Raw genomic sequence first — 25,791 nt, forward strand, 5'->3', positions numbered from 1 at the left:
ACGACAAAACGCAGGAACTTCCTGTGTTTGCAATGAATGGGGATGTGGAAGTATGCGTCCACCAGGTCGAGGGTTGCCAGAAAATCCTTTTCCTCCAGCTGGTTGAGTATGTGCTGCAACATGACCATCCTGCATTTTTGGGACTTTAAGTACTTGTTTAGGCATCGTAAAACCTTGCCAAACTTCAACTGGTGCAAAACAATGCTTTAAAGGGCCGCCACAGGCCTCTCATGTAGGGATCATATCTCAGGGCTTATAGGCAGGTCTACTGGCTTCCAGTCAAGGAAAGGATCATTTTTTCAAAACCCTTGTCCTTACGAACAAGTGTCTATACGGCCAGGCCCCCCCTTACCTTGTCCAAAGGATCTCCAAAACCACTGTTTCCATGCCATCCAGAACTCCCTACTCCAACATAACTGTTCCCAGGACACGCAAGGCCTGTGCCGGCGGCACTAGCTTCCCAGCTATGGCCTCCAACCACTGGAATGCCCTCCCTCCTCACATCAGTTTAATTGAGTCCCATGCGGCCTTTCGCAAGGCCATCAAAACCAGACTCTTTGTATGAGCCAGCTTGTATTCCCTGATTCTAACTCTGTAATTGTATTCCCTGACTCTAACTCTGGAAGTGTAACCAAGTAATGTGATGGGCTACTATTTCTGTATTTGTAGCCATGTACCCTGCACTAAGTCTACTTAAGTCTACTAAGTAGACCTGCCTATGAGCCCTGAGATATGATCCCTACGTGAGAGGCCTGTGGTGGCCCTTTAAAGCATTGTTTTGCACTAGTTGAAGTTTGACTTAAAGTCCCAAAAATGCAGGATGGTCATGTTGCAGCACATACTCGACCAGCTGGAGGAAAGGGATTTTCTGGCAACCCTCGACGTGGTGGACGCATACTTCCACATCCCCATTCATTGCAAACACAGGAAGTTCCTGCTTTTTGTCATCCAGGGGCAGCATTAACAATTCAAGGCCCTTTCCTTCGACCTAAAATGGGCTCTGAGTTTATTCACCAAATGCCTGGCCCCAGAAGCAGCACATTTAGGCAACATGGGGATACACATCTGCCCTTACCTGTTGGGTGGCTTTACTGTAACCCTGAATCAAGCCTTCTTAAGCTTATTTTACAGCGCCTTGATGCCTGTGGGCTGTAGTGCGCTATGCAAATCCAAATAAATCAATAGTAAGTCTAGAATCAGTTGCCACCCTCCTGACTCCTTTCTTAGCAGAAAGTATTTGGAGTACCCTGCGGAGGCACTGAGGGACGCCTGAACCTCGTGTAGCAGTTGGGCGATGTGAAGTTCTTGACGTACGACAGGAGGAATACAGGGGCACTTGTCTTGATATTTTACAGTGTGCTCTTGCTGAAGAACGTTCAGCACCCATTCGTCCGTGTTGATTTTTCTCCACTGAATGACAAAGTTTGATAGCTGGCCTCTCACTGCAGTGCAAAAGTGGGGGCGCGGGTCCACGGTCAGTTCAGGCCTGCTTGGGTGTTTGTGTCATGGATGGTGGAGGACGATGAGATTGGCCTCCACTGTCAAAGGCCTGGGAGCTACCCCTGTAGGTTTCTGGTTGGTGGAGCGGCAGGGCAGGGCTGATGATAGGGGGTAGTGTACCCTTTGGAGGACCTTGAAACTCTTCCTCCCTGGGGGAATGAAAGGATGAATTCCTTTGCTGAAGGGTGCCCAGAGAGCGTGCCATCTCTGTGTTGGTTTTGATGGCTTTAAAAGAGCAGTCCCAGCCATTTTATGTTTAGTTACATTGGCATAAGGTTTTGGTTTGGCATACCTGCTAGGAGTGCCCTACAAATGTACTTGCTGAGCAACCTAGAAATGCTCATATCCATAGGAATTATCTGGAGTGTGCAAAGAAACAAACTCATGATCATTTTTTTTATTTATTTTTATTTGTGTGTGGTTAATAAAACCCTTTACAAAAAAACTTAGATATATTTACATCGATATTCATTCATTAAAAATTAATTTGTCATAGAAATTTAAAACAATACGTTAAAACAAGCAAAATAGTATTCCTTGTCATCTATAATAGCAGTGCATATTTTCACTTGGAAAATGTCGTTATAGTTATATGTCGAGTACGCTTACATCAGGGCGATATAATACATATACAATGTATACAATAGGTGTGTCAGGATCTTATTGGATCAATATATATATTAAGGTCGACACATGTTCAAAGCATTCTTTGGTTGAAACATATTATGTAAATAAGGCCAGATTGACCTCAATAGCCCTTAGAAGACCTACCAAGGCAAAAGTTGATTGTGATTCCCTGTCATCATTCTTTCCCACAGGAATTCTAGGCAGTCAACAAAATCTGGATTAATACATTTTAACAATAGATTTGTACCATGTGTTCTAAATTGGGGGCATTCTAACACCAAGTGTTTAAGCCTTTCTGTGGGTTCAGAGCAGGTTGGAAATCTGCAATTTACCTGTTGTGAATTTGTCAAGACGCTTTCCCAATGCTTACAGCGCTCGCGTGCACGAAATTGATTGCATTTAAAACGTATAAAATACATTTGAGTATGCATGCAAGGAAACATAATCAAATAAGAGTAGCACAGCAATCTTCTGTGCGTGCATGTTGCATACTCTGAGAAAGTTCTATAATTAGTAAGCTGGTCGACAGTAGATATCCAATCCATTTCAAAGTATTTTTTCTTAACAAAAGTAGGCTGATAGCATAGATCTTCATTGATTACAGAAAGAGCTACCAGCATCTTTTGCATGCGTTTTTTAATATAATATTTTTTATTGTTTTATAGATACAAACAAACAAAACAGAGACTAATTAAACACTTAGGCCCTCATTACGACCCAGGCGTTGGACCATGGTGCTAACAGCACCCTGGTCCATGCCGGTAACTTACCGACTCCGCCATGGCGGAATGGGGAATTACCGCCCCATTCCGAGGTTGGCAGGGCGGTAATTCCCCATGCCGCCATGGCCCTTCCCCATTCCCATTTTTGCCCCATAGGGCTCAATGGGACTGAGGAAGGCGCTAATTACGGCACCGTGAATTACGGTGCCGTAATTAGCTCCTAGGTCCCTTTACGGATTGGTTTTTAATGCCTGCAAAAAGCAGGCGTTAAATTCCCCAACACGCAAAGGGACCTCGTAATCAGGCGTTAAGGGTTTAACGGCGCCGCCCCTTTTACTGCGCCGTTAACCCCTTAACGCCTGGGTTGTAATGAGGGCTACATTAAACACACAGGTATTCACTTCTTCTCGATGCTTGGCTACTTTCTCTTTTCCTTCTATACTGTAGATCTGTTGTATCCGATGACTTTTAGGATCATCTTGATCGCTTGGGTGAGTTCTATCCCGGCAGTTCATCAGATTCTGGGCTCCTTTTTTCATACTTTCAGGTGTCTTCCCATCTTTTCCATATCTTAGCTGCTTTCTCTGGGCATCCTCTTGTGGTGTACACTCTCGTTTCCATCGGCACACACATGTCCACATCCGTTACCCATTTCTCGTATTGTGGGGGCGAGGCGGAGCCCCATAATTGAGCTATTTTCCTTTTTGCAAGTCTAGTGGATGTTGCGAACATGTATTTTTCCTATCAAGATAGCTCTATATCTGCATCTATCCCCAGTATTAGGAGTTTAGGGGTCCATCGATATCTCGCAGCCGATCACTATTGATAGCGTGTCGCAGCATTTTTGCCAGTAGTCTTGTATTTGTGAACATTCCCACAGGATATGGAAGAAGGTCCCTCTCGTTTGGTAGCATCGTAGACAGTTGGGATCAGTCGCCCTTCCCCATTGATGCAAGGCCTCTCTGGGATAATATATCCTGTGCAGGATTTTTAGTTGGATCAACCTGATTCTGGCAGAGATTGCTGTCTCCTTGGGATACATGAGGGCAGTAGTCCAGTCCTCTGATTGAATTGGGCCCACGCCTCTCTCCCATTTCTCTTTAAGTTCTGTGAGCTCCATTGTAGCGAATGAGTTGATTGCATTGTACATTGTAGAGGTTATTTTATGATCAATTCGTTCCATTACTATGTTCCTATCGATCGGGGTACACTCTGGTGCATTAGGGAGGTCTATCTCACTTGTGATAAGGGCTTGTCTCATTTGCCTGTAGTGGAAATGTTCTGAGTCAGGGAGATTGAATTAGTCTTTTAGGGCTTGGAATGATTTAATTTCTCCTTCCATTACCATGTCTTCTAGTCTGTTGATCCCAGCTTCCCCCCAGGCCGGCCACTTGGGGATTTCTCTGAGTTCCGGAAGATGCTTATTGTGCCACAGGGGCTGTTTCAGTGTGACCTTCCCCTCCCATCCCAGGTGCTTGTGTGCATCCGTCCAGATCTGTGTTCTCTGAGCGGCCATTGTGGATGTGTTCTGCTGTGTTCTTTTTTGGTAGAGATTTTCTATCGGGGTGATCCCTTGCTCCGCCTGAGTATCCGCTCTATTGTGCGGTAGCCTTGTGTCGTTGTGCAGGATGTCATTCACTACTGGCATCTGGGCTGCCAATAATATGTTTGTAGGTGCGGAAGCCCAATTCCTCCTTCCAATACTGAGCGCTGTAGGGTTTTCAGTGCGATACGAGAGTACCCTCCTCCCCACAACAGTTTCCTAATCATCTCATCTATTTTGCGAAATTTTCGGTATGTATATTGGTGCGTTCTGTAGGATGTATAAGAACCAGGGGAGGGCGAGCATCTTGAATAAGGCAGCTCTTCCCAGCAGTGTGAGCGGGAGAGTCATCCAGTGCCTCACATCGTTCACAAACCTGTCTCTTATTGGGTGTAGGTTTTTTTCCGTATATTGTGTTAGATCCGTCGTGATCTGTATCCCGAGATATCGGAACCGCTCTTGTTCAATTTTGTACTGACAGTTATTTAGAGTTGTCAGATCAAGTCCCTTAATTGGGAATAGCAGGGATTTATCATTGTTGACTCTTAGCCCACTAAAGGTTCCATAGGTGTTTAGCACATTTGTGACGATAGGGCAAGAGAGAGTTGGGTCACCCAGGTAGATTAGAAGATCGGTAGAAGTCCTGTGCCCACCGGAACCCTCTCCATTCCTGGGAATCTCTCAGCATTATCGCTAGTGGTTCAATTGCCAGTGCGAATAGCATCGCCGATAGGAAGCATCCCTGCCTGGTACCTTTCCCAAGCTTTATGCTGCGCGAGGACCACACATTTGCTCTAATTTCTGCTGTTGGGGCATTGTATAGGAGTTTGACCCAGTTTGTAAATTGAGCTCCGAACCCCATTTTGGCCATTATGATCCACAGGGCCTCCCAGTGGACGGAGTCAAAGGCTTTCTCAAAGTCAATAGTGAGGAGTGCAGTGTGTCTTGTAGAGCCGGTGCTCTTTCGATGGCTGTTTGAAGTCTGTGAATGTTCATTCGTGTGGATCTCTGTGGCATGAAGCCGCATTAGTCCGGATGGATCAAGCCTGTAATCACTGTCTGTAGCCGGTTGGCTAATATATTTGCCAGTATTTTGGCTTCAGTGTTTATGAGTGAGATCGGTCGGTAGGAGCTACATGCATCTGGAGGTTTGCCTTCTTTGTGTATCACCACTATACTGGCCTTTCTTAGATCCGGCGGGAGGAATCCCTTTTCCTTTGCATGCAAGAACATTTTTAGCATATGTGGTGCCACTTCTGTGGTGCCAATTTTCTTCCATATTTCCACTGGGATGCCATTGGGTCCCTGTGTTTTTCCATTTTGGAGCTGGGAGATGGCGGTCGTCAGTTCTTCCTCTGTTATTTCAGCTTCGAGTGCCAACCTCTATGTTTCATTTAATGCTGGAATGGTAAGCGTATCCAGTATGCTGGAATCCATAGGGACCAACGGCTGGGTGTATAGCTTTTCATAATAGGTTGCAAAGGCTTCTGCAATAACTGGGTCCGTTGTGGCCCATTCAGTGTTTGTGATGCTTATCCGACGCACTTGTAGGTGGCCCTCTTCTTTTTGCATGCGTTTTTGAAATTGATTGAGAGATTCAATACATTTAGACTCCATTACCTGCTGTAGATCTTTGTAAACTGAGTTGTTAGGAGGATTCAAAATGTTTGCGTAGTTCGTCATCGAACGCCACAGAGCCCTGCATAAAAGTGAAACAAGGCCAAGTTCATGGTGAATAACGCAATTTGCAATGGAGAGAGCGAGTTGCAAAGCTCATTTTATTAAACACCCCTGTAGCGTATACAGTACTTAGCTTAAATCGGTCAAACACATATCTAAGAAGAAGATTAACACTGCCTGGGCTTTCATTAGTAGAAAGTCTCGCAGGGGCATGATAGAGAAACAACAGTGCGCAAGCTTTCTGGTAAAGTCTGTCTTTCCACAATTTGACAGAAGATTTGTTTTGCTCCGATAGTAGCCCAAGTATGTTATTTCGGACATTTGGAGACTTACCTTGCCTCCGATTTTCCATTTGTAGGTCTTCAACTTCCTCCCTGCGTTAAATATAATCATACTCGTTTTAGTTGCGTTAGGAGTTAGGTTGTGAGCATAGGCATACTTCTTAAACATATAAAGTTTGGCTTGTAGGCCCGCTGGAGTCGAATCCAGTAGAATGATATTGTCAGCGAATGCTAACCAGTGCATTCACAACGCTCCCATCCTCACTGGGTTTATTCCCGTTCTATGCCACAATTTCTCCAAGTCGCTTAAGTACAGATTGAAAAGGGTTGCAGCTAGGTTACACCCTTGTTTCAGGCCTATGAATATTCTTATAGGCCTAATTGTTGCACCCTCTTTAGTAATTCTTACTTTATATGCTGTGAAATTGTGAAGCATGGCAATCCAGTAGATAAAAAATCTGGGATGCCAGCTTTCACCATTTTTGATCCACAGCAGGTCTCTCACTACTGTGTCGAAGGCAGAGGTCATATCTATGCTAGCTATGTAAACTGGGTATTCACCCTTTGTTTTAGTCCCTGCCAATATGTGTGACATCACAGTGGTGTTTAGCATAGTGCCCATCTCCTTCCTGAATCCTATTTGGAATTTTGACAGAATGTTGCGCTGTCCTATGAATCTCTCCAAATCGTGTAGTACGAGAACCGCAAATATTTTGGCGATAATATCGATTAGAGCAATGGGACGATAGTTGTTGGGATCTTTATGATCTCCTTTTTTTGTAATGGGTACAATTAATGATGTGCCCCATTGCTCTGGGATGTTACCAATCTGCAAGATTATGTCAAATTTATCTTTGAGAATATTGGCCCATAACGATGGATCTGTCATGTATACGCAAGAGGGAATTCCATCGGGGCCTGGAGCATTGGACTGCTTCAGCTTACTTATTGCCCACACAATATCTATTTTGTCCATAAAAAGCGATCTCTAACCCCATCAATCATGTGATGATGTTTGATAGCAGTGAAACGAAGGGGCAGGCTAAATTTCTCAAGTATATAATTTTCCAAAATCAACAGCCGAGTTAACATTGTCAAGATTTTGCTGGCCATCTTGGGTTGAATTCCGTATCACTGACCAGATGGATTTTGTATCATGATTACATATAGCCCTGATCATATCACAGTTTCTTTTGTTTAAGTTAGTGATGCGACGGAATCTGAGGGTATTTTTGTAGTGTTGAAGAATACACTTTTTTTTATATAAATAGTGATCAGTATTAAGTAATGCCTTTTTGAGAGATCGAAGCTCTTTGTTTTTCTTACTTTTAAGATACTTTACTTTGTTATCACATCTGTACGTAGTGATTATAAGACTAAATTTATGAGTGGCCTGCACAGATCTAATAGCATTAGCAACTATATCACCGACCATCATTTCCCTCAAATAGCAGCAGAATGTAGGGTGTAGAATCTGATCAGCAATTTTGTTAAATTCAGTCTGCACCTTCTCTGCTAATTTCAGGCAGATAGCGAGACTCCATCTGATGGAAATATTCGGTCTATTGATCTCACACAAAGGTAAGAATTCCTCGGTAGAGAGTCCAGGGTGTGCTATACCCATTAATAGTTGAATGGGAGCATAATCTCCGTGAACTATTTAGTGAACAATTACTGGGGCAGCACAATGGGTTACGGAGTTAGTTATTGCAAAAGAATCAATCATGGAGGTAGACCATCCTCGACTCCATGTAAATTTAGGACATGATTGATCGCAATCTACAAAGGTGATTTCCCAACTGTCGAGGTATTCCACCCATCTTTGGCCTCTCTGCATAGCGCTAATCCTACCCTCAGGTTGTTCATTCACAATTTCCACATTGGACACCAAACACATGGCATTCAAACCCCACCTAAAATGATTTTATAGTTCGTGTTATAGGATAGTACACTCTCAAAACAAAGCTCTAAATTGTCAAACATGTTGTCAATAGACATTTTCAGGGGATTCCAGTATAAAGTTAACAGCACAACAAGATACTGTGATTTGTCATGTACATCAAGTTCGACAGCAAGAATATTTTCAGCATTGTATATACATCTCGTTTTACATTTCATGTGGTTATTAATGGCGGTTGTCAACCCTCCCATCGGTCGACCCTTGTTGCCTTTTGTTGCCTTGGTAAAATAAGAGGTAAAGCCATCCAACATTAATTCTCTAGTACTCATAGTTTATTGGAAATAAATAATGTTATGAGGTTGCAGGAGGTTGAGGAGGCCACATGAATTCCATGATATAATAGAAAGCCCATAATTGATTGTCTGCTAGGGCTTATCTAATTTGTTGTTGAATATTGAGCATAATAACGGTTTAACCCAAGCTAGTTCTGTTTTTCCTCAAGCAATTGAAATCAATTGTGAAATGCATAATCTCTCATCTGTAGAGCCTCCTGAGCCTCCTTTGAATGCCCCCTCTTCCCTTACTCTCTGAGGACCAGGTGAGGCGAGAAACTTGTTTGCTGTCAACACATTATTGAAAGTGTGCAATCAAAAACCCAGTTCCAACAGGTCAGTTCGATATCCCCAAATATATTTCAAGACATTAACAGTTGGCAGATAACAAAGCATCCTATAATTGTCTTCACAAGCTAAGGAAATTTGTTCGAAGTCCTTACTAGTTAAGATTTGAAGGGAGGGAATATGGGCAATCAGATCTAATAGGTAGACTCAGTTGATTCTTGCTCCTTGCAAGATATCAGGATTGCCCTCTAGTCCAATAATATTGTAGTCGGTTTGATCGTCGACTATCTTTTTGATTGGTACAGTACCTTTCACCGAAAGCGGAAGATAAGACTCCTTGTTTGGCTGACCCTGAAAGTATACTCATCATGAGAAACAGTCAAGTCTACCCGGGCCATCTCTACACTACCATCCAGTATCGGTCTATCGTGTTTTTGAACTTCATGAAAACCAACCACATTTTCAAGTACATTTGGCACGTCTAAATTAAGTTATTTCATTAATGTTTCTGGCTTAAGCATGCCACAATCCAAGGCAGCTTTCAGAGAACACATTATTGCAGCACGAGGATCAGATGCGTTAACAGAGCATACCGTGTTATTGTTAGGAGTTAAGGCCAAGTTCTCTATGGGATTACCACTGTTAGAGTTAAACTGTACGAGTGTGGCTTCTCATCCAGTTGACAAGGGGCCATTTTGAGTTAGAGAAGTGGAGTTTCCAGACAACTGTACTTTGTGCTTAAGTACAGTACTTTGCCCAGCCATTACCTTATCCATACTAGAATCAGTGTGTTGCGTTGGAAGATATCTAGCCTTCCCAGGCCCACTCACGATCACATACTCGTTGTGTGGTAGTGCATTTTTAGGTTGGAGCTGCTTATGCAGAGTGCTACATGCTTGAACGTATGTAACACTAGAAGAATCATCAGTGTATCCCAGATTTAATTCTGGAGAGTACTCGACACTGAAACCCTGTGTTTGCCATCATTGATGTCATCCTGGATAATTTTTGTCTTCTTCCTACAATCGGGAAAATAATTAAACAGGTTTTTCTGTTTTTTTAGATATATCAGTGCTATGTATAGGACTAAAATCTTTTTTATCCCCATTATATAGAATGCTAATAGTAGTCTTTTTCACTTTATTTTTTTTCTTGTTACCAGACGGGGCCACAGTGGCAGAACCCTACAGGGCTTTAGATGTCAACAAAAGCGCTTGACTTTCCTTAGCAAGTTGGGCGACGTTGATTGTGTCCTCATCAACCAGGAGATCTTCTGATTCATTCTGAGTTGAATCCAGTGTTCCTTCCTCACTCTCAACTAGTGTTTTATTTTCCTTTTTTTTCTTTTTTTATACTTTTATTATTGGTAGGATCTACACTCTCTTTCCTGCGTTTATCTGCTCTTTTCGCTGCTCTTAGGTGTCATTTTTTCATGCGTCGTGAAAGGAAGCCTGACTTTTCATTTAAAGAATCATCTCCTGGAACCTCCTCATTTTCCATCTGATCTATTATTTTCATCAGAGCAGAGGGGCTATCGGGAGATGAATCTTCATGCTGAGTAGACGGGATAACCTTACAGGATTTCAGGACTGAAATGTTGTTCTTAATTTCCTCTATATCATTTTTAATGTAGTTAATGTTAGAGGAGAAGGCTTCCCAATTAAAACCAAGCGGGAGTGCAGGAGGATCTAACAGTGTTTGGCATGTATCTATGAGAGCATTCTCCTCTAAATACCCAATTGAATCGTTTTTTTTCCGTATTGTTTAGACTTTTCAGAATATATTTTAGTTTCAGCTATCAAACCTTTTGGGATGTTTCCTAATGATTGAGAGTGATTGCCGTGATCACATTGTTCCTTTGCCGTAATAAATCCCTGCAAGCGATTTAATTTAATTAAAATGTCGTTGGATACCAATTTTAGCTCACAAATTTTGTGATGAGTGAAATCGTGGCCTTTATCTAATAGATCAAGTATTATATATGACCGGGAAGGTTTAAGGGCTCTCATTAGTGGATGCGGACAATGGATTTGCATCCCTTTCCACTACATGAGACTCAAGTTCAATGCTGATATTAAGACTGGAGTTACAGTTTTCATCAGCGTCGGGCACCGGTAATTTTTCCAGTGAGTTAATTACCACAGGCACATTGGGTTTGTCAGCATTCTTCTTCAGCGCAGAGCTAGCGTAATGTGAATGATGTGCAGACCTACCGATAGATGGGAAAACAGATTGTTCTGAGCGACCATTTGGACCCCAAGAGCGTTGCACCAAAGGTGTTAACACGCCACTGGAGTGACTGATATGTTTGTTTAGTTACTCCATTGTCTCAGGCCCAACACCAGTTGTCCCAGTACCGGTGGAGCAACTGGATATTGAGGAGTTCAGTGAAGGCGAGTCAACCGGTACGCTCCCCTCTAAATCCAGTAACTTGTCGCCAATATTAGTTACGTATGGCAGGCTAGCATCGTGTCTTTCACTATTAGGATCACTGACATGAATTAGCGAGTTCACAGTAACTTGAATGATCGACTGGAAGTCGTTTGCAATCCCTCTCTCAGCCACTGTATCTGATCTCAGGTCAGGGCAACGGGTGTTTGACTTAGTTGCTCGGGGCATTTACTGTTCTGTAAAGCATCTTCCAAACAGTCGCTTAACATGACATTACTCATGGCAGTGTACCTTAAGTTTCCCGGACATACAAGAGCAACGATGTTAAGAGTGCTAGTAGCTGGTGCCTCAGTGAGCCTTGCACCACGTAGCCCAGAAGCCATAGTCTCAGTATTCCGTACTGCAACAAGCATTATGTGATAGAACAAAAGGTCTCACTCTTCGCATGTATTCTAGCACTCACCCTGTAGTCCGGGTTCGATGAACAACAACAAGCAAGACTCTTCCTACAAAAACCTGCACCCTACACCCTAACAGCCAAACGCCAAACAGCCAAACAGCCACTTGCGAGGCACTTGTGGGTGCACGCGCGCCGTGCGCGTGCCCGAGATTGAAATAGGAAAGAGGCAGTGACAAAACGATGACGTCGGGTTGGGGGTGGGCAGGGCTGCAGGAAAAAAAGAGAGGTTAGCGTTACTCCAGCGCCACTAATGCAGGGTTACAAGTGAGTACAACAGTAAACACAAGAGTAAGCACGTTTTGGCAGTCCACAGAAGAGAGTTCAATAGTTACTTATTCCGCTCGAAAGCTTGCCTGCAGCAAGTTACGGCTGGCACAGAACTTCCACTCGCCGACGGAGCGTTTCTGTAGGTATTAAGTAAATGTCCACAGGAGGTTCCACACAGTCACCAGCCAAACAGTCACTTGCGGGGCACTTCCGACCCACTCATGATCAATTTCACATGTATCTATTTTTTTAAATGTGCGGATAAAAAAATGAAATCTGTTTTTGCAGGTTAACTTTCAATTGGCCCTTGGTGGTAGAACTGCAGCCTCCTAAACTAAACTATGTTGAAATAAGAATAACTATCTCCTACCAAACTATGTTTAGAAAAGTAACTGAAGTTATTGTCAATCTAGAATTTGCTGTTACAAATAATAACTTCTTATTTTGGTCTTCCATTCGTTTGCTGAGGAGATGAAAGGAACAATTGTTGAATACCTTTCACATCTGGAAGGAATTATAAACAGATGATGAAACCCACCCACGAAACCCTTTGTTGGCTCATGTGAGAATCTGACACGTCAATCCACCAACGTGTACTGCCTATTTCCTGACCTGGGTTGAATCTCCGCTCTTCAAAGAGAACTGCTTTCTCTGTGGGCGGGCACTGGGGAGAGGTTTACAAAGGAAATTCTTCAAATAGAAGGCAGCAAGATTTGGTGGGAGTGAAGAGGCGATACAAGGCAGAGGACTCCATGAACAAACATCCTACACTCTTGGAAACTATATTTTCCATCACTTCCTTTTCACCCCACGTGATTTGCAGCTGATTTAGAACTCTGGCTATATCAACAGCAGAAGGGAGAACAATGTTTAGATTGGCTGTTGGTGGCCCCTGACAAAGGAGCTTCAAATTAGACCAAACACCCCTCATTCAGAGAACAGGTTATCATGCAATGTTCTTTCTAGAGAAGGGCGCTTGCTACATTGTTTACGTGTCTGGGGTTGCTGTTGGTACTCTTGTTCAAAAGAAGTTTGCCTGGCATTTCGGTGCTGGACTGCCCTCATGGGCGGGACAAAGACTGATATGCAAATGGATATTCCTCCTTTGTGAAAAGTACGGTGAGCTAAAAGCGATGGCTGCAGACTCTCATATTCTTTTGATGAGCACTTAGCTGTTGATCAGTTCAAAGCTCATTCAAAATAAAGCCCTTCGAGCGGCCCTTGGAATAAGAAAGTCAGATCACATTTCAAATATCAGAAGAGACCACCACTGGCTCCCCATCAAAGCTACAGTTACTTTCGAAACCCTGTGCTTCACTTTCAAATGAATCCACTCGAGTGCCCCCATCTACCTCAACCATGCCATCACCAGAAAAGTATCAAAGAGGCCCCTCAGATCTAACAGCCAACTACTCCTATCTATCCCCCGCTACAAGACAACCAAGGCAAGAGGCAGCAGTTTCCAATACCTAGCCCCCACATATTGGAACACTCTTCCCCTCCTCATCAAAAATGAGCAAAGGTTCTCAGGCTTTAAGAAATCCCTGAAAACGTGGCTATTTAACTAAGTCTAAGACCCCATTCCATGCCTCAGGGAAAATGACTGTATCTCTCTCTCACTGAAGCCCTTCATTTAATGTTTATCTTGTATGCTTTGTTTGTATATATTTTTATTGCTTCCGATTGGCACTCTTCAATAACTGTTTTAACTAAGTTGTCTGTAACCTCGCTGTGATACCCAAGGGTCTGGGCGAAACATAAATGCAATAAATAAAATAAATAAATAAAGAGCCCTGGGTGAATATAGGAATTCTAGAAGGGCTGATAATGTTTCCTTTGACCACCTCTGAGGGACTTAGTGGTGACCTGCTGGAAAAAGCAAAGTTCTGACAATTGCTAAGTTCACAGGATGGGCACTGCAACTGCTGTGACAAGCCTCCTGACTTTTAGTTCCTTTCCAGGCTAGGGAATAGCATAAGAGTGCCCTAACTCTTCAAAGGAACCTCTTTTGACACCTACACCATTTCCTCAGTCCAACAGCATTACCCATGGCTTTTGCTGATGTTCAGCATATTAACTTTTCATTTGATACTTAACTCAACTGCCTGATGCTTCACACACATGGCTTTCTTCTTAGGCGGAGCTGCCTGCCACATCAAGAGAACTGTGATGAATATTTCACTTCAGCTGTAAGTAGCAGCACCAAAACGCCTGCTTGACACTTTTGAGTATGCTTCAGAATATAAGGAAGTGAACTCCAACACTAGATGTCCCATTCCAAATTGGGCCCCCTGGTCTTTTCATTGGGCCCTAAAGACTGGTCAGGTCCCATTTTCCTACATTAATGAAAGTAATTTAAAGTGACCAATTGACTTTTGTGTTGTCACGGTTTATTCCATTCCTACCTGCATTTCTTCCATCCTGCTTTAGGGTAATTGCGTGAGCAACTGCGCGCAAATCTGCCTTTGTCGCTTCATGGTACACAATGCGCTGTACTTTCCCTGGACTTGCGTGGAATTTCACGCTGGCTCAGCACATCTGTGCGAGCCGTCGAAGGTCTTGCGTGAGACTCAGAGCAGAGCGTGGGCGTGGCCTATGCAGAGGGTTCAGAAGGAGCGGAACACCGGGCAGTCCCTCGCAAGCCCACTATTGCGTAGCATGAGATGTATTCATGGATTCAATCGCACAACGTCTCGCCTTGAGAAATGGCCACGCAAGTCCTTCATACGATCTGCCACCCGAAGGCAGGCATAGGTACACTTGTGGGTAGGATTTTCAGCACAGATTAACAATGTAACTAAGGGGTGCGCGTAAGTGCAGGAACATTTTACGTGGGTTTGCACGCAGATTTCCTGAGTTATTGCTGAGTTACTATTTTTTATACGCATGTTGTCGGGGTGCCATATACAGTAACGGGGGACCCAGGCAGGGTCCCAGAGTTTCAGGCCTATTTACGGGGGCCCCATACAGACCCTCTCAAATTCAAATGGGTCCTTTCCTCTACTTCACCACACTCTCTACCTGTGGTGTACCTGAGGGCTCCATTCTATCCCATGGCTCTTCAACATCTACTTGGCTCCTCTGGCCTACCTGATCTCACTTTCTCACCTAATTTCCTGTGTTATGCAGATGACACACAGCTCTCCATCAGGCTGCAATCCTCTATCTCCTCCTCCTTCTCCCTCATACTTGAGTGACTGACTGCCAATTACCTCTGCCTTAATTCCAGTAAGACTGAGATCCTACTCATTGGGATGCCTTCTCTCTGGCCTGACTCCTTGGGTCCCATCTCCTCACCCACATGTGAGGCAAAAAACCTTCGGATTATCGTTGACTCCTTTCTCTCTTTCTTTCCATCACAGACCTTGCCAAGAAGTCCAACTTTCAGCTTCACCTTCTCTGGGGAATTCTACCTTTCCTCACCATTCCCCAGAAGCTCAATGTCTCCAGAGCCCTGGTTCTCTCCAGGCTAGACTACTGCAACAGCCTCTTCCTCAACCTGCCTCTTTCCTCCCTTCGCCCCCTCCAACTAATCCAGAATAAGACTGCAAGACTTATCCTTGGCCTCAAGCCCAGGGACCGCATCTCTCCAGCCCTGAAATCTCTCCACTGGCTCCCGGTGACTCCAAGGATCAATTTCAAGACCATTTGCATCATTCACAAGGCTGTCTGGGTCCTGGGACCTCTTTACATCCAGCTTTCCCTCCCTAAATATCTCCCGGCCAGAGTCCTTCGGTCTTCTGGTTCCAACTCTCTGCAGGTCAAACGCTTATCCAAGCAGAGAGTGGAAGGTTGATCCCTTTCCTTGGCTGGCTCCTCCCTCCGGAACGGCTTCCTACTTCCCCTCAGACTTGAGCCGTATCTTCTTAAGTTACGGAAACTTCTCAAGATTTTCCTTTTCTTCTCTTCCTTCCTTCTCCCCCTCCCTTGCCAACTCCCCATCTACCGCTGCAACTAGCACTGGCCCCCCATCATCCTTTGCCAGCACTTGCCCTCTGGCTCCCTTCCTTGGACTAGCCCAACTTGGTCCTCCCTGACCAATACACTCATCCCCCCCTTCCCCTGGCACTTGCCACCTTGGCCTGTCCAGCACTTGCACGCCTCACCCTTGGGGTACCCCACTCCTGCACTTCTACCTCTACCCCCTACCCCTTGCAATTACCACCTTCTTCATGCACTTGCCCGGTAGGATTGTCACAAGGCCAACATAACCGTACTTTGTTTTTCTACTTTTTTGATTCCCATCCCCCCCATCTTGTCTTGTGGCGCCTGCAAACACCTCTATATGGGCGCCATAGGAATGTCAAATAAATAAAATAAATAATTGACATTAGTGCATTGTGAGGTTCTTCTATGTTGCAATGTAGTGCATGGTTTGCACATATAGTATTGGTATTTTTTGCGGGCGTTTTACATTTTCTGTTTAGTTTGATTGTCTGTCAAAAGGGATTAGATGTTATGTATTAGTCGGTTTTCATTTTCTTTGATTTAAAAACAAAACATAAACCTCTGATATTTCCTGACAAGTATGACATAACGTAAAAGGACGTTCCTTCAGTAAGTAGGTTTGACAATACAATACCCTTATTCTGAATATGCAGCAACCTTGGATTGGGTGTTTCAATGACATTTGAACATACAGCAGGAGGCATTCCACTATCGTCAGCAATGTAATGTTCAGTATTATGAGGAACACATTACATGCCATAGTAGAGTGTTAATCTTTACTGATAGTTTTCATGCAGATAGAAGCAGTTAAAATGATTGCTGACTTCTGATCTGATGCCACATCAAATTGGTACTTTAGTTTTGTAATCTTTTGACATATTGATCTGATGAAAGTTGTGGTCTCCAGACCGCCCGGCTGAAGGATGATGCACATAAGAGTATCGCACATAGTCCAACTCACAATACGTTGTGCTTCCATCGGGCAGACTGGAGACTGGAATAATTGATGGAGCCAAGGATAAGGAGCGGGGAACGCAGGTGGTGAAGGTTGTGAGAAGCAGGACCAGGTGTGTGGGCAACCAATGCCATGCAGTTATGGGGCTGACCAACAGGAAGAGGTATGCAGGGTACCGCCACCCCCACCCCCCACCCCCGAAATTGACCTGGGGGAGAGAATGAGCAATTTGCAGGGCCAGCATTTTGTTGTCATTTTTCTACACTTTTGCAACCAGCATGGAGAGATGTTGTCCCAGTTCCCTTTTTAATTAAGTAAAAACATAACATGGCCCTCTGAATTGGCGATTGTCGTACCTGACATTGTCATTTGGGTATCTGCCCCACACTAACTAATATATGCAACATTTAATAAGCATGTGTGTTTTTAAAAAGCATCCCTCACTCAAAAACATTCCCTAGAAAATCATATACATCCTACAAAGTGTTTCCAATGGGAACAGTGCACCTGGAAAACCCATGGTTTTCAGGAAAAACAGTTACATCACACATGTCTAGTGGATGGAAGAGATTGCTTAAGGGCAGGGCCCAGGAAGCTTAGCTGAGATTCCATAACTGCTCCAATAAGTGAAAGTTAGTAACTGTGACATAGATGGTGGTTGTGAATGGCAGACGAGCATGTTTCTACCCAATGATGGCAATTTATCCAAGCCCTGGGGTTCTGAAAAGGGCCCCACATGTAGAACTGTGGTTGTTGCAATAATCAGAATGCCACTATTTAGCAGGTCCCGGAATTCCAGAATGCAGGCTGCAGATGCAGCAGCATAATCCTCTAGCACCTGGCCCTCTCCCTTTCATGATAATATTGGAGAAAATTGAAACTGCGGAAAATCCTATCCCCAAGAAATCAAAGCCTGCTTCAGAGATGGGGGTAAGATTGGTGGGGTGTGTGATGAGGTGATTGAGGAGTTGCCTGTTCTGGACTTCAAAGTGGTGATATTGGGGAGTGATGAGTCTTTGGATGATCTTACTCAAAATCAGAAGAAGTGGTTGTTCCGAGGGGCAATGATCGGTAAGAAAATTGTTTTGTGAAATTGGAAATCTGTATTGACTTTGAATATTGAGACATGGTTGACTGAAATGCGAGATTTGGCAGAAATGGAGAGGATGCTTGCTTTACAGAAGAGAAGGGAAAATGGGTTTGTTTGAGAAAATCTGGGGTAAATTTCTTCAGTTATACTAGACTTGGTGTAGTACGTGTGTAAGTGGGGGGTTTGGGGGGTGGGTAATTGGGAGATGTTATGGATTCATATGGGGGCTATGATATGATTTTTATCTCGCAATGTACATAGTTGTTTTGTAAAATGCTTTAATTGTTTTGGGAATTTTACTGTTTCATGGGGAATATTTTAATGTTTGTAACTTGATGTTCTGTAAATAAAAGTTTTAAAAAAAATAAATATATTGAGCGGGTCCCATCGTTCACCACCTACATAGGCATTCCTTTGTGGCAGACATATACATTGTCTACGGTTCAAAAATAATATATTTTGCTTGAGACATGCTTTGGCTTTTATTGTACATCATGCACATCAGGTTTTACTCACCAGCTGAGATTGTGGCAACACTGACACAAGAGTCATGAAAACAACAGTTAATATTCTTGATAAAGGGCGTGTCCTAAGCGTGCACAAATGTGTTTAGATGAATACTTGCTTTATACGTTTTGCCAGGAGTTAAGTTAAAATTGTTTCTCGTACTTCACACTGTTGAAAACATGTGACTTGCAGTGACAATGTGGTCATTTAGGAAAGATCAGGGCACAGAGAAGTGCAAAAAGCTGACATCTAAAGTCCAGGGTCTACATTTCATTCCAGAAATGTTGTTGTCAATATTCTGAGCCTCAACGGGAAGAGAATAATGGAGAAAGGGAAAAAAGTCATACAGGCCACAGCATACACACTGCAACTAAGTCACACAACTCTTCTCCCCCACATTGCTAGCTAGTGACTTATTGCATACATAAAACATATACATGGTGTGACAGTGATCCATCTGCCTACTTGGGGTGAACATGATGTTGATCAATTCTTGAGGCTTGTTTTTTAGCTGAAATTGACCTTAGGTTCCATCATCACGTAGTTAAGATGGCAATGTGATAATGATGGCATTGTGTGGGTTTGGCAATGTGCCTGACGCTGGGCTTGTGATTGGATAATGATGGCATTGTATGGGTTTGACAATGCGCCTGACACTGGGCTTGTGATATGTTAGAACACATGCATGTGATATTCAAAGCTCTGACTGGTCATGCAGCAGCTCACTGACACACATCCTCAATATAAGTGATTATCCCGGATGTGCCGCACATTTCACTGAAGATCTATGGCAGCGCCCATATCACTGATGGCGCAGACATTTGCATTGCGCTTGACTTTTGCGTATCCTTCATTTCCCCAATGAGGGCCCCAACTAAAAGCAAAAACACAACAAAATGAAGACCAGAGTTAGAATGTGAGAACATGAGGAGCCAGCAAAAGAGCGAATAATAATAGAGAAACAAAGAATTACATGCAAACAGATGATGGACAAAGCAATTAGCCTGTGGATGAAAAGGAATTATGAATGATTTAAGGAATGTGGCATCCGAAGGAGCAAATCGTTTCTGAAAAAAACCGAATTAGGGGAATGGAGTAAATAAACAAATAATGTTGACGTTGATCTAAAAGTGAGAGTGAACGAGCGAGACAGAATAGAAAAGGATTCTTAATAAGTGGGATATATGCATTAAAGGAAATATTGAATAGAAGACTGGAGTCATTTTTGAAATCTGTTACATGAAAACATTTCACCAATAGTCTCTGTAGGCAATATAAGGGAACACAATCGGAGAAGACAGAGGACCTGATGTACAAAAATGTTTTCAATGGGACTTTCCCATGTTAAAACATTTTTGTAAATCAGGCCCCGAAAGTCGATGAAAAAAAGTAAAAAGAAATAGTTGTGGAGTAAAGAAATAAATGCACACATTGAATATAATTGGCAGAAGGAAAAATGACAAGACAAAAGCGAGTGAAATGATTGCACATGAAAGATGCACATAAAATGTATGGGAACATGAGTAAAAGGTACGACGTTTATTCATTGGCAGTGTTTTTTTCCGATGGGTTTTTGCCAAAATGTATGTTCTTGAAAAAACAAATAAAAAATATAGGTGGTTGTGGGTAAGGGTATATAAGCAGTGGGGCTGTCAGGAATATTGTACAATTAATAGGGGGGTTCAGGTGGAACCCCACAAAAAACAAAATAATCATTTCAATTCGTTTTGTTGAAAAAAAAACCTAATTCATCAAAAAACCCATTGAAAAACACACTGTCGATAAATGAACATAGATCCGAATACAAAACTTAATGTGTGCAGTGGAATCTAAAAATCGGTGAAAGAATAACCAAACGGAGGTGTAATCAAAAATAAGTTAAACACAATATCAAAGCAAAATTAGCCAGTTACGGATTGCTGGATGGAGGCAGGACAAAAGAATGAGGGGATGAGCCATGCTAGAAAAGAAGAATGGCATCAAATGGAAAATATAGGAACAGTCAATAAAGGAAATATTGGGAAAAAATAAATAAAGAGCAAGGAAAATGGGGAGGAACCATAAGGCTGAGGAAAACATCTGAAGATTGAGAAAAGTGAACAGAATGATGGGAGTGGCCAGCACATCAGACTGAAATGAACAGAAGGAAAGATATTTGGAATCTATATTTAGGAACATGAGAAAGTCAGAGCACAAATAAGGAACAGGGCATAGAATAGTGTAAGATACAAATAGGAAGCGACACATATGTAGAGAATATAAGGCAGGGCACAAAACTGTGAATGGCGGAAGGAAGGCAGGAGAGTAAAGAGGTGAAAAGAGCTCAAAGGAACATAGAATGTCTGCTTTTTCAGTTCAGAAAGGTGAAATCAATAGGATGGGTAACTTAGAGGCAGCCTCTAAGTGGTGTTTATGTTATCCTCTGTGAACTGTTTCTCCCTGTATCTGTTAAACCAGAAATGTTGTCCTTTTATCTTGATGTAAGGCTCGTCAATGTAACTACTGCAACCCCTCGGGCTTAACTCTGGAACTATCGAAATTGGCAAACTCTGATGCTCTGATGTCTTGATCTAGCACCTTTCACTATAACCAGCGCCTTGATGCCCACGGGTTTCGTGCGCTATATGCATGTCAATGAATAGTTGACACATAAGCATATAGATGCAGGAAACTAACTGATACAATGTGAACGGGAGAAGGAATCCACACAGAGAAATGAAAGTAAAAAAAGTCTGTTTAAAAGACAATGATTTAAAAAGAGTTAAAGGAAATTAAAGAGGCGTGAGCATGAACAGGTCAAATGAAAAAAAGTATGAGAGAAAATCAGAATTGAAGCAGTTAAGTTTTTACTGTCGTGGTGGGGGTCTTTCAAGGACAATAAGGGTCTACTAGGCTGAGGAAAGAGGAAGCCTTCACCAAGGAATAAGGACAATTACCATCCAACCAGCCATCTGTACGCTCCCCCATCAGCAGTGGCCAGACAGAGGGAAGCAAAGGCAAGGAGGTGAAGAGGTGGTAGCACGAACGGAGCTCCTTAACTAGCTGTGAGGAGCACGGCCTGGGTGTGATGCCAGGGGAGGTGCAGCAGAGGAAGATCACCTATCGGGGCTGATGTCACTGGAGCCCACAGGTCAAGGTGATTAAGGCAGGGGAGAGAAGCTAGACAATGGGTGACAGAGCAAAGAGGCGAGATGGGCACAGGTGGCGAACATAGGAGACCAGGGAATGCGGACTAATACTGGCAGAGTCAACTCAAGTTCCTTGCATCTATTTTTTGTACTAACATTTTATTCTGTTCTTCACGAACAGCAAATTAATATATCTAACAGAATTGATCGGGCACAGCACCCTCCCACCACCACCCAGTCTGTATCCGGTCCCAATCATTCCAAGGAGTCAAGGGTGACACCATGTTAATCAGGTTCCCTGCAACCTTACACATTGGCGCTGGTTCGAAGTGTGCAGAAGAGCAAGAGAGTGAGAGACAAACACAGAGAGATAGAAAGATGCAGTACATCAATTAAAGACCACACACGTGTGGAATCATAACAGGATGAAGGGAGTGATAATGACAGAGCAGAAAACATGCCCCACCTGTTCTTAATAAGCCAATAGTCCTCATGGTCTTCACTACCATATCCTACCAGGATGATGGCATGGTTTGGATAGTCAGCACATTCGTCGTCATAAATACCTGATGATGTAAAAAGACACCAACAACACATTGTCTTTAATATCATCTCATCAGCCGCAGGCCTGCTTCTCAGCTGGCAGGAGATACACACAGCAGTGAACAGCAGGAGAGCCATCTTGACCATCTGAAGTGCATTCAAAAGAGTCTATGGTAAATGCATTGGGTCCCAGGAATAAGGGCAAGCAGAAACTGCGGGGAACTCTAAAGCACGGGTAGGTTCCTATTGCATCTTCCTTTAATTTACTGTTTAAATTGCCGTTCTAGCTCAGGAGTATTGCTGCACTGTACAGGGTGTGGATATAGATCGCGTTTGGGCTGGTGACTTTTAACAGTAGCACAGTACTGTGAATTGCTATCGGAGAGAGTCTGTCAGGATTTGTGCTTGGTCAAGTTGGGAGGTTTGCTGAATTGCAGAATTGTGGGGGCATTCGAGCCAATGCAGGGATCGAGTTCCAGAGGGTGGGTGCATGACAAGAGAAGGCTTGTTTGCCGCTCCTCTCGGTGAGGGCAAGTTATGATTCAAGCCATTTGGTTGATTTGCAGTGCAAGGAGAGTGCCCCACCAGCTAGGTGGAGCGTAGGTGCCAGGTTTGCTGGTGTTTTACTCATGACTGCTCTGTAGATGATACATGTAATCCTGAAGGCAGTGTAGGTCACGTAGGGCGTGCAGGGGGATGGGGGGCGATTCAGTCACATTTTCCAATTCTTACAGAGGGGCTGCTTCAAAATCGAAATCCTGTCATTAAATCTGTAATCATTCAAGTATAACTGATTTCTCATTGATTAAAATTAAAGACACCATTTTCTCTGGAAGATGAACTGCTAACAATGCATCCCTGCATTCTAAATGGCTGCTTAGAATCACTACTTTACAATACAGTCACTTAGAGATTATCCTTACCAAAGTACCAATTGTTCTGTAAATGTTCAAAAAGTTATGTTCTACTTATGTAGAATAACATAAAGGTAACATAAACCAAGGGACGCTGGCACTTAAGCGGTCATATCATTTGAAACATCTCTCAGAGATCAATTATAGAAAATATAGGACACATAGAAACTGAGGGCAGTTGAGGGGTCCGCTCCCACCAGTACATCCCTGTTACTAGATATCTCTGTTTTCGATACAAATACTAACCCCTTGGACTTGTTGTCAGTAACTGCAAAGGTGCCTGGCCTGTTTCCCGGGCACCTTCACTTATCATGTGTTCGCTCTCTGTCCCTACTTCTGACTAACCTTAACATTTGTAGATGTTTGAGTGCCATAGAGAATGTCCAAACTCTTTGATTGCGGTAGCCCTTCTCTGGATCTCTCCATACCTGTCCTTATTGGTTTCTATGTGACTCCAACAAAAACACTGTCAGGCGACAATCCATGTTTGTTCATCAAGACAAACATTATGATGACTGGGGATAATGCATAGTTGAATAGTGTTCCATATCAGTGGTAGAGTGATTTATTTATGAGCAGAAGGAAAACCTGTCCATGGGGTCACAAATTGTTTGGTACCTAATGAGTTGTTCTCTGCAAAACCTGGTGTGGTTGGAGTTCCTGAGAACCTGACATGTAGAGCCCTGATCTACGCATTGCAAAAGAGAGTGCTCATTACCTTCAGAGTAGAAGAAGAAACTAAATGACACAGCAAATCCTACAGTGACGGGGCCATCAGAAGCAACCGCAGCGGCCATGTTTTCTTCTCCGCTCATTTGATAGAACTTGGTTATGTTCAGGGGAACAGCCTTCTTGTGCTTGAAGCGGCATCCAGCAGCCTACAAGCAAAGGGACACAAAGAGTCGGAGTACTCCTTTCAATCGCCATATGAAGCAGGCAATGGAACACACCCTAAATGTGACTAGTGATTTGCCATCTCAATTAGTATACCAATTGTGAAGGAAAAGAACCCAAAGGTCATAGATTACAATATAATGAATAAAACAAATGTATCAATGATGCCAGTGCTGCTGATAAAGTGCTAATCATTTCATAACTTAGAAAAAATATTTGTTTAGTTCTAACACCAAACCTAGAACTACATAATATAACGCTCATTAGCACCCTGTTGGGGGGTACCAGCCAACATGGTGGCTAGGAACGCAGTCTTGAACCGCCGGTGAAAGCCCATGTTCCATGCCACCTGATGGCCGGCTCACCCACCGCCATCTTCCGCCCACCTTCCGCTCCCCTTTTTTTCTTTTTTTTACATCCCCCCAGATCCCTAATTACCTTATTTTGGTGGCGTTCCCTTTCCATGGCAGCCACCTTTGTAAAGGATTTTCCTTGGTTAGACGGGATGTGTGCGGCATCCCGTTGAACGAAGGAAAATCCTTTTTTTTAGCATTGCGGGTTACCGCTTTGGTAGCCCGGGTGCTAATGGCCTTACCCCCATTCCAAGGACTGGAACGGGGAGGGGTAATGGCCAGGAGCACTCGCTATTGGCCCTCGCTTCGATCGACTCGTTAACTTGGGCTGCCGGGCCGTTACCCCCAATCCAGCCCTTGGAACGAGGGCTTAATGCCACACTAGTAACTTGCCCATGATGGGTGAGAGGGCATCAACCTGCCACCAATTACAAAGGAGCTAATCACCTATAGCAGCAGGCCCAATGAAAACCCCAAGCACTCCCTCAGATGCAGTGAGCAGCTAAACAAGTTGTTGTGGGCATTGCTATAAGGCAAACTAGGTGTCCCTCTGGATGAGAATACCTAAAGTACTGCATACCCAATCATCATTGCAATACCAGGCATGTTTTGCCTCCCCAACTTTGCATACCTCATTGGGCATTCTCACAGGGGGAACTGCAGGCCATCAGGGCATAAGGGATGTTCTTTCACATCCATGCCCTAATGACCTGACATTAAATGGTTAATGCTCTCACCATACTGTAGGAAGCAGGACTCCGGGAGGGATGTGATTGGCACCTCCTCTTGCTTCCTGATTCCTGTGTACAGACAGCATAGGGGTGGAACCATCCACGATGAACGTGGTCAAAAATTGATATTTCAGACCTGATGTAACCAAGGGAATGCAGACAGGTTAATAAAAGTGGTTGGTTCTGACTGTGTGCTTGTGTGTAAATGTGAGTGATTGTGAAAGTGTGTGTGTAGATGCCTATGAGTGAGTTCAGTGTGAGTGAGTGAGTGAGTAAGTGAGTGAGTGAGTGAGTGAGTGAGTGAGTGAGTGAGTGAGTGAGTGAATCCAGCATTAAGTGAAGTTAGATAAGAAATGACAGCTGATGTGGAGGAGTAGAAGTGTCTTTGAGGTAATGGCCCAGCAAAGAGATTTATTTGACAGGTGGGCAGCAAGACAAAATGGGCCTCATTACGAGTTGCATGGTATTCCAGTGGTAAATATGCAGAATACCGCCCAACAGAATTATTGTTACCACCAATTGGTCTGACAGAATTACCGCTGGATTACAAGTGGCAGTGGCGGAGTTCATCCCTATTTTTTGAAGGTCCATTCCACTCTATGGGGCATTTTTGGCGGAATTACTGCTTCTGTAATTCTGCTGATTTGGCCGATTTTCGGCAGAAAGTTGGAGGATTTACCTGCAGGATAATGCTGGAGGTAAATTCCCAACTCCAGGGCCATACTCGTAGTATGGAG

The 25,791-nt window shown here is 43.5% G+C and overlaps 1 protein-coding gene and 1 long non-coding RNA gene across 4 annotated transcripts in view; one reads left to right on the forward strand and one right to left on the reverse strand.

The window, feature by feature from the left end:
• The window catches only part of LOC138513910 (uncharacterized), a 519,082-nt gene that overhangs the window by 169,217 nt on the left and 324,074 nt on the right, over positions 1–25,791 (forward strand). The window lies entirely within an intron of this gene.
• LOC138513909 (cathepsin S-like) overlaps positions 18,442–25,791 on the reverse strand; it is a 32,012-nt gene continuing 24,662 nt past the window's right edge. The window contains exons 6-8 of the mRNA XM_069629051.1: positions 23,795–23,954; positions 22,086–22,185; positions 18,442–19,365 (exon numbers count right to left, since the gene is read on the reverse strand). Coding sequence (XP_069485152.1) covers positions 19,266–19,365; positions 22,086–22,185; positions 23,795–23,954 — 360 coding nt within the window. The 3' untranslated portion in view covers positions 18,442–19,265. The remainder of the gene's footprint in view (positions 19,366–22,085; positions 22,186–23,794; positions 23,955–25,791) is intronic.

This window comes from Ambystoma mexicanum, chromosome 12 (genome assembly GCF_040938575.1).
Source record: "Ambystoma mexicanum isolate Mex_15411 chromosome 12, UKY_AmexF1_1, whole genome shotgun sequence".
Taxonomy (NCBI): Eukaryota; Metazoa; Chordata; class Amphibia; order Caudata; family Ambystomatidae; genus Ambystoma; species Ambystoma mexicanum.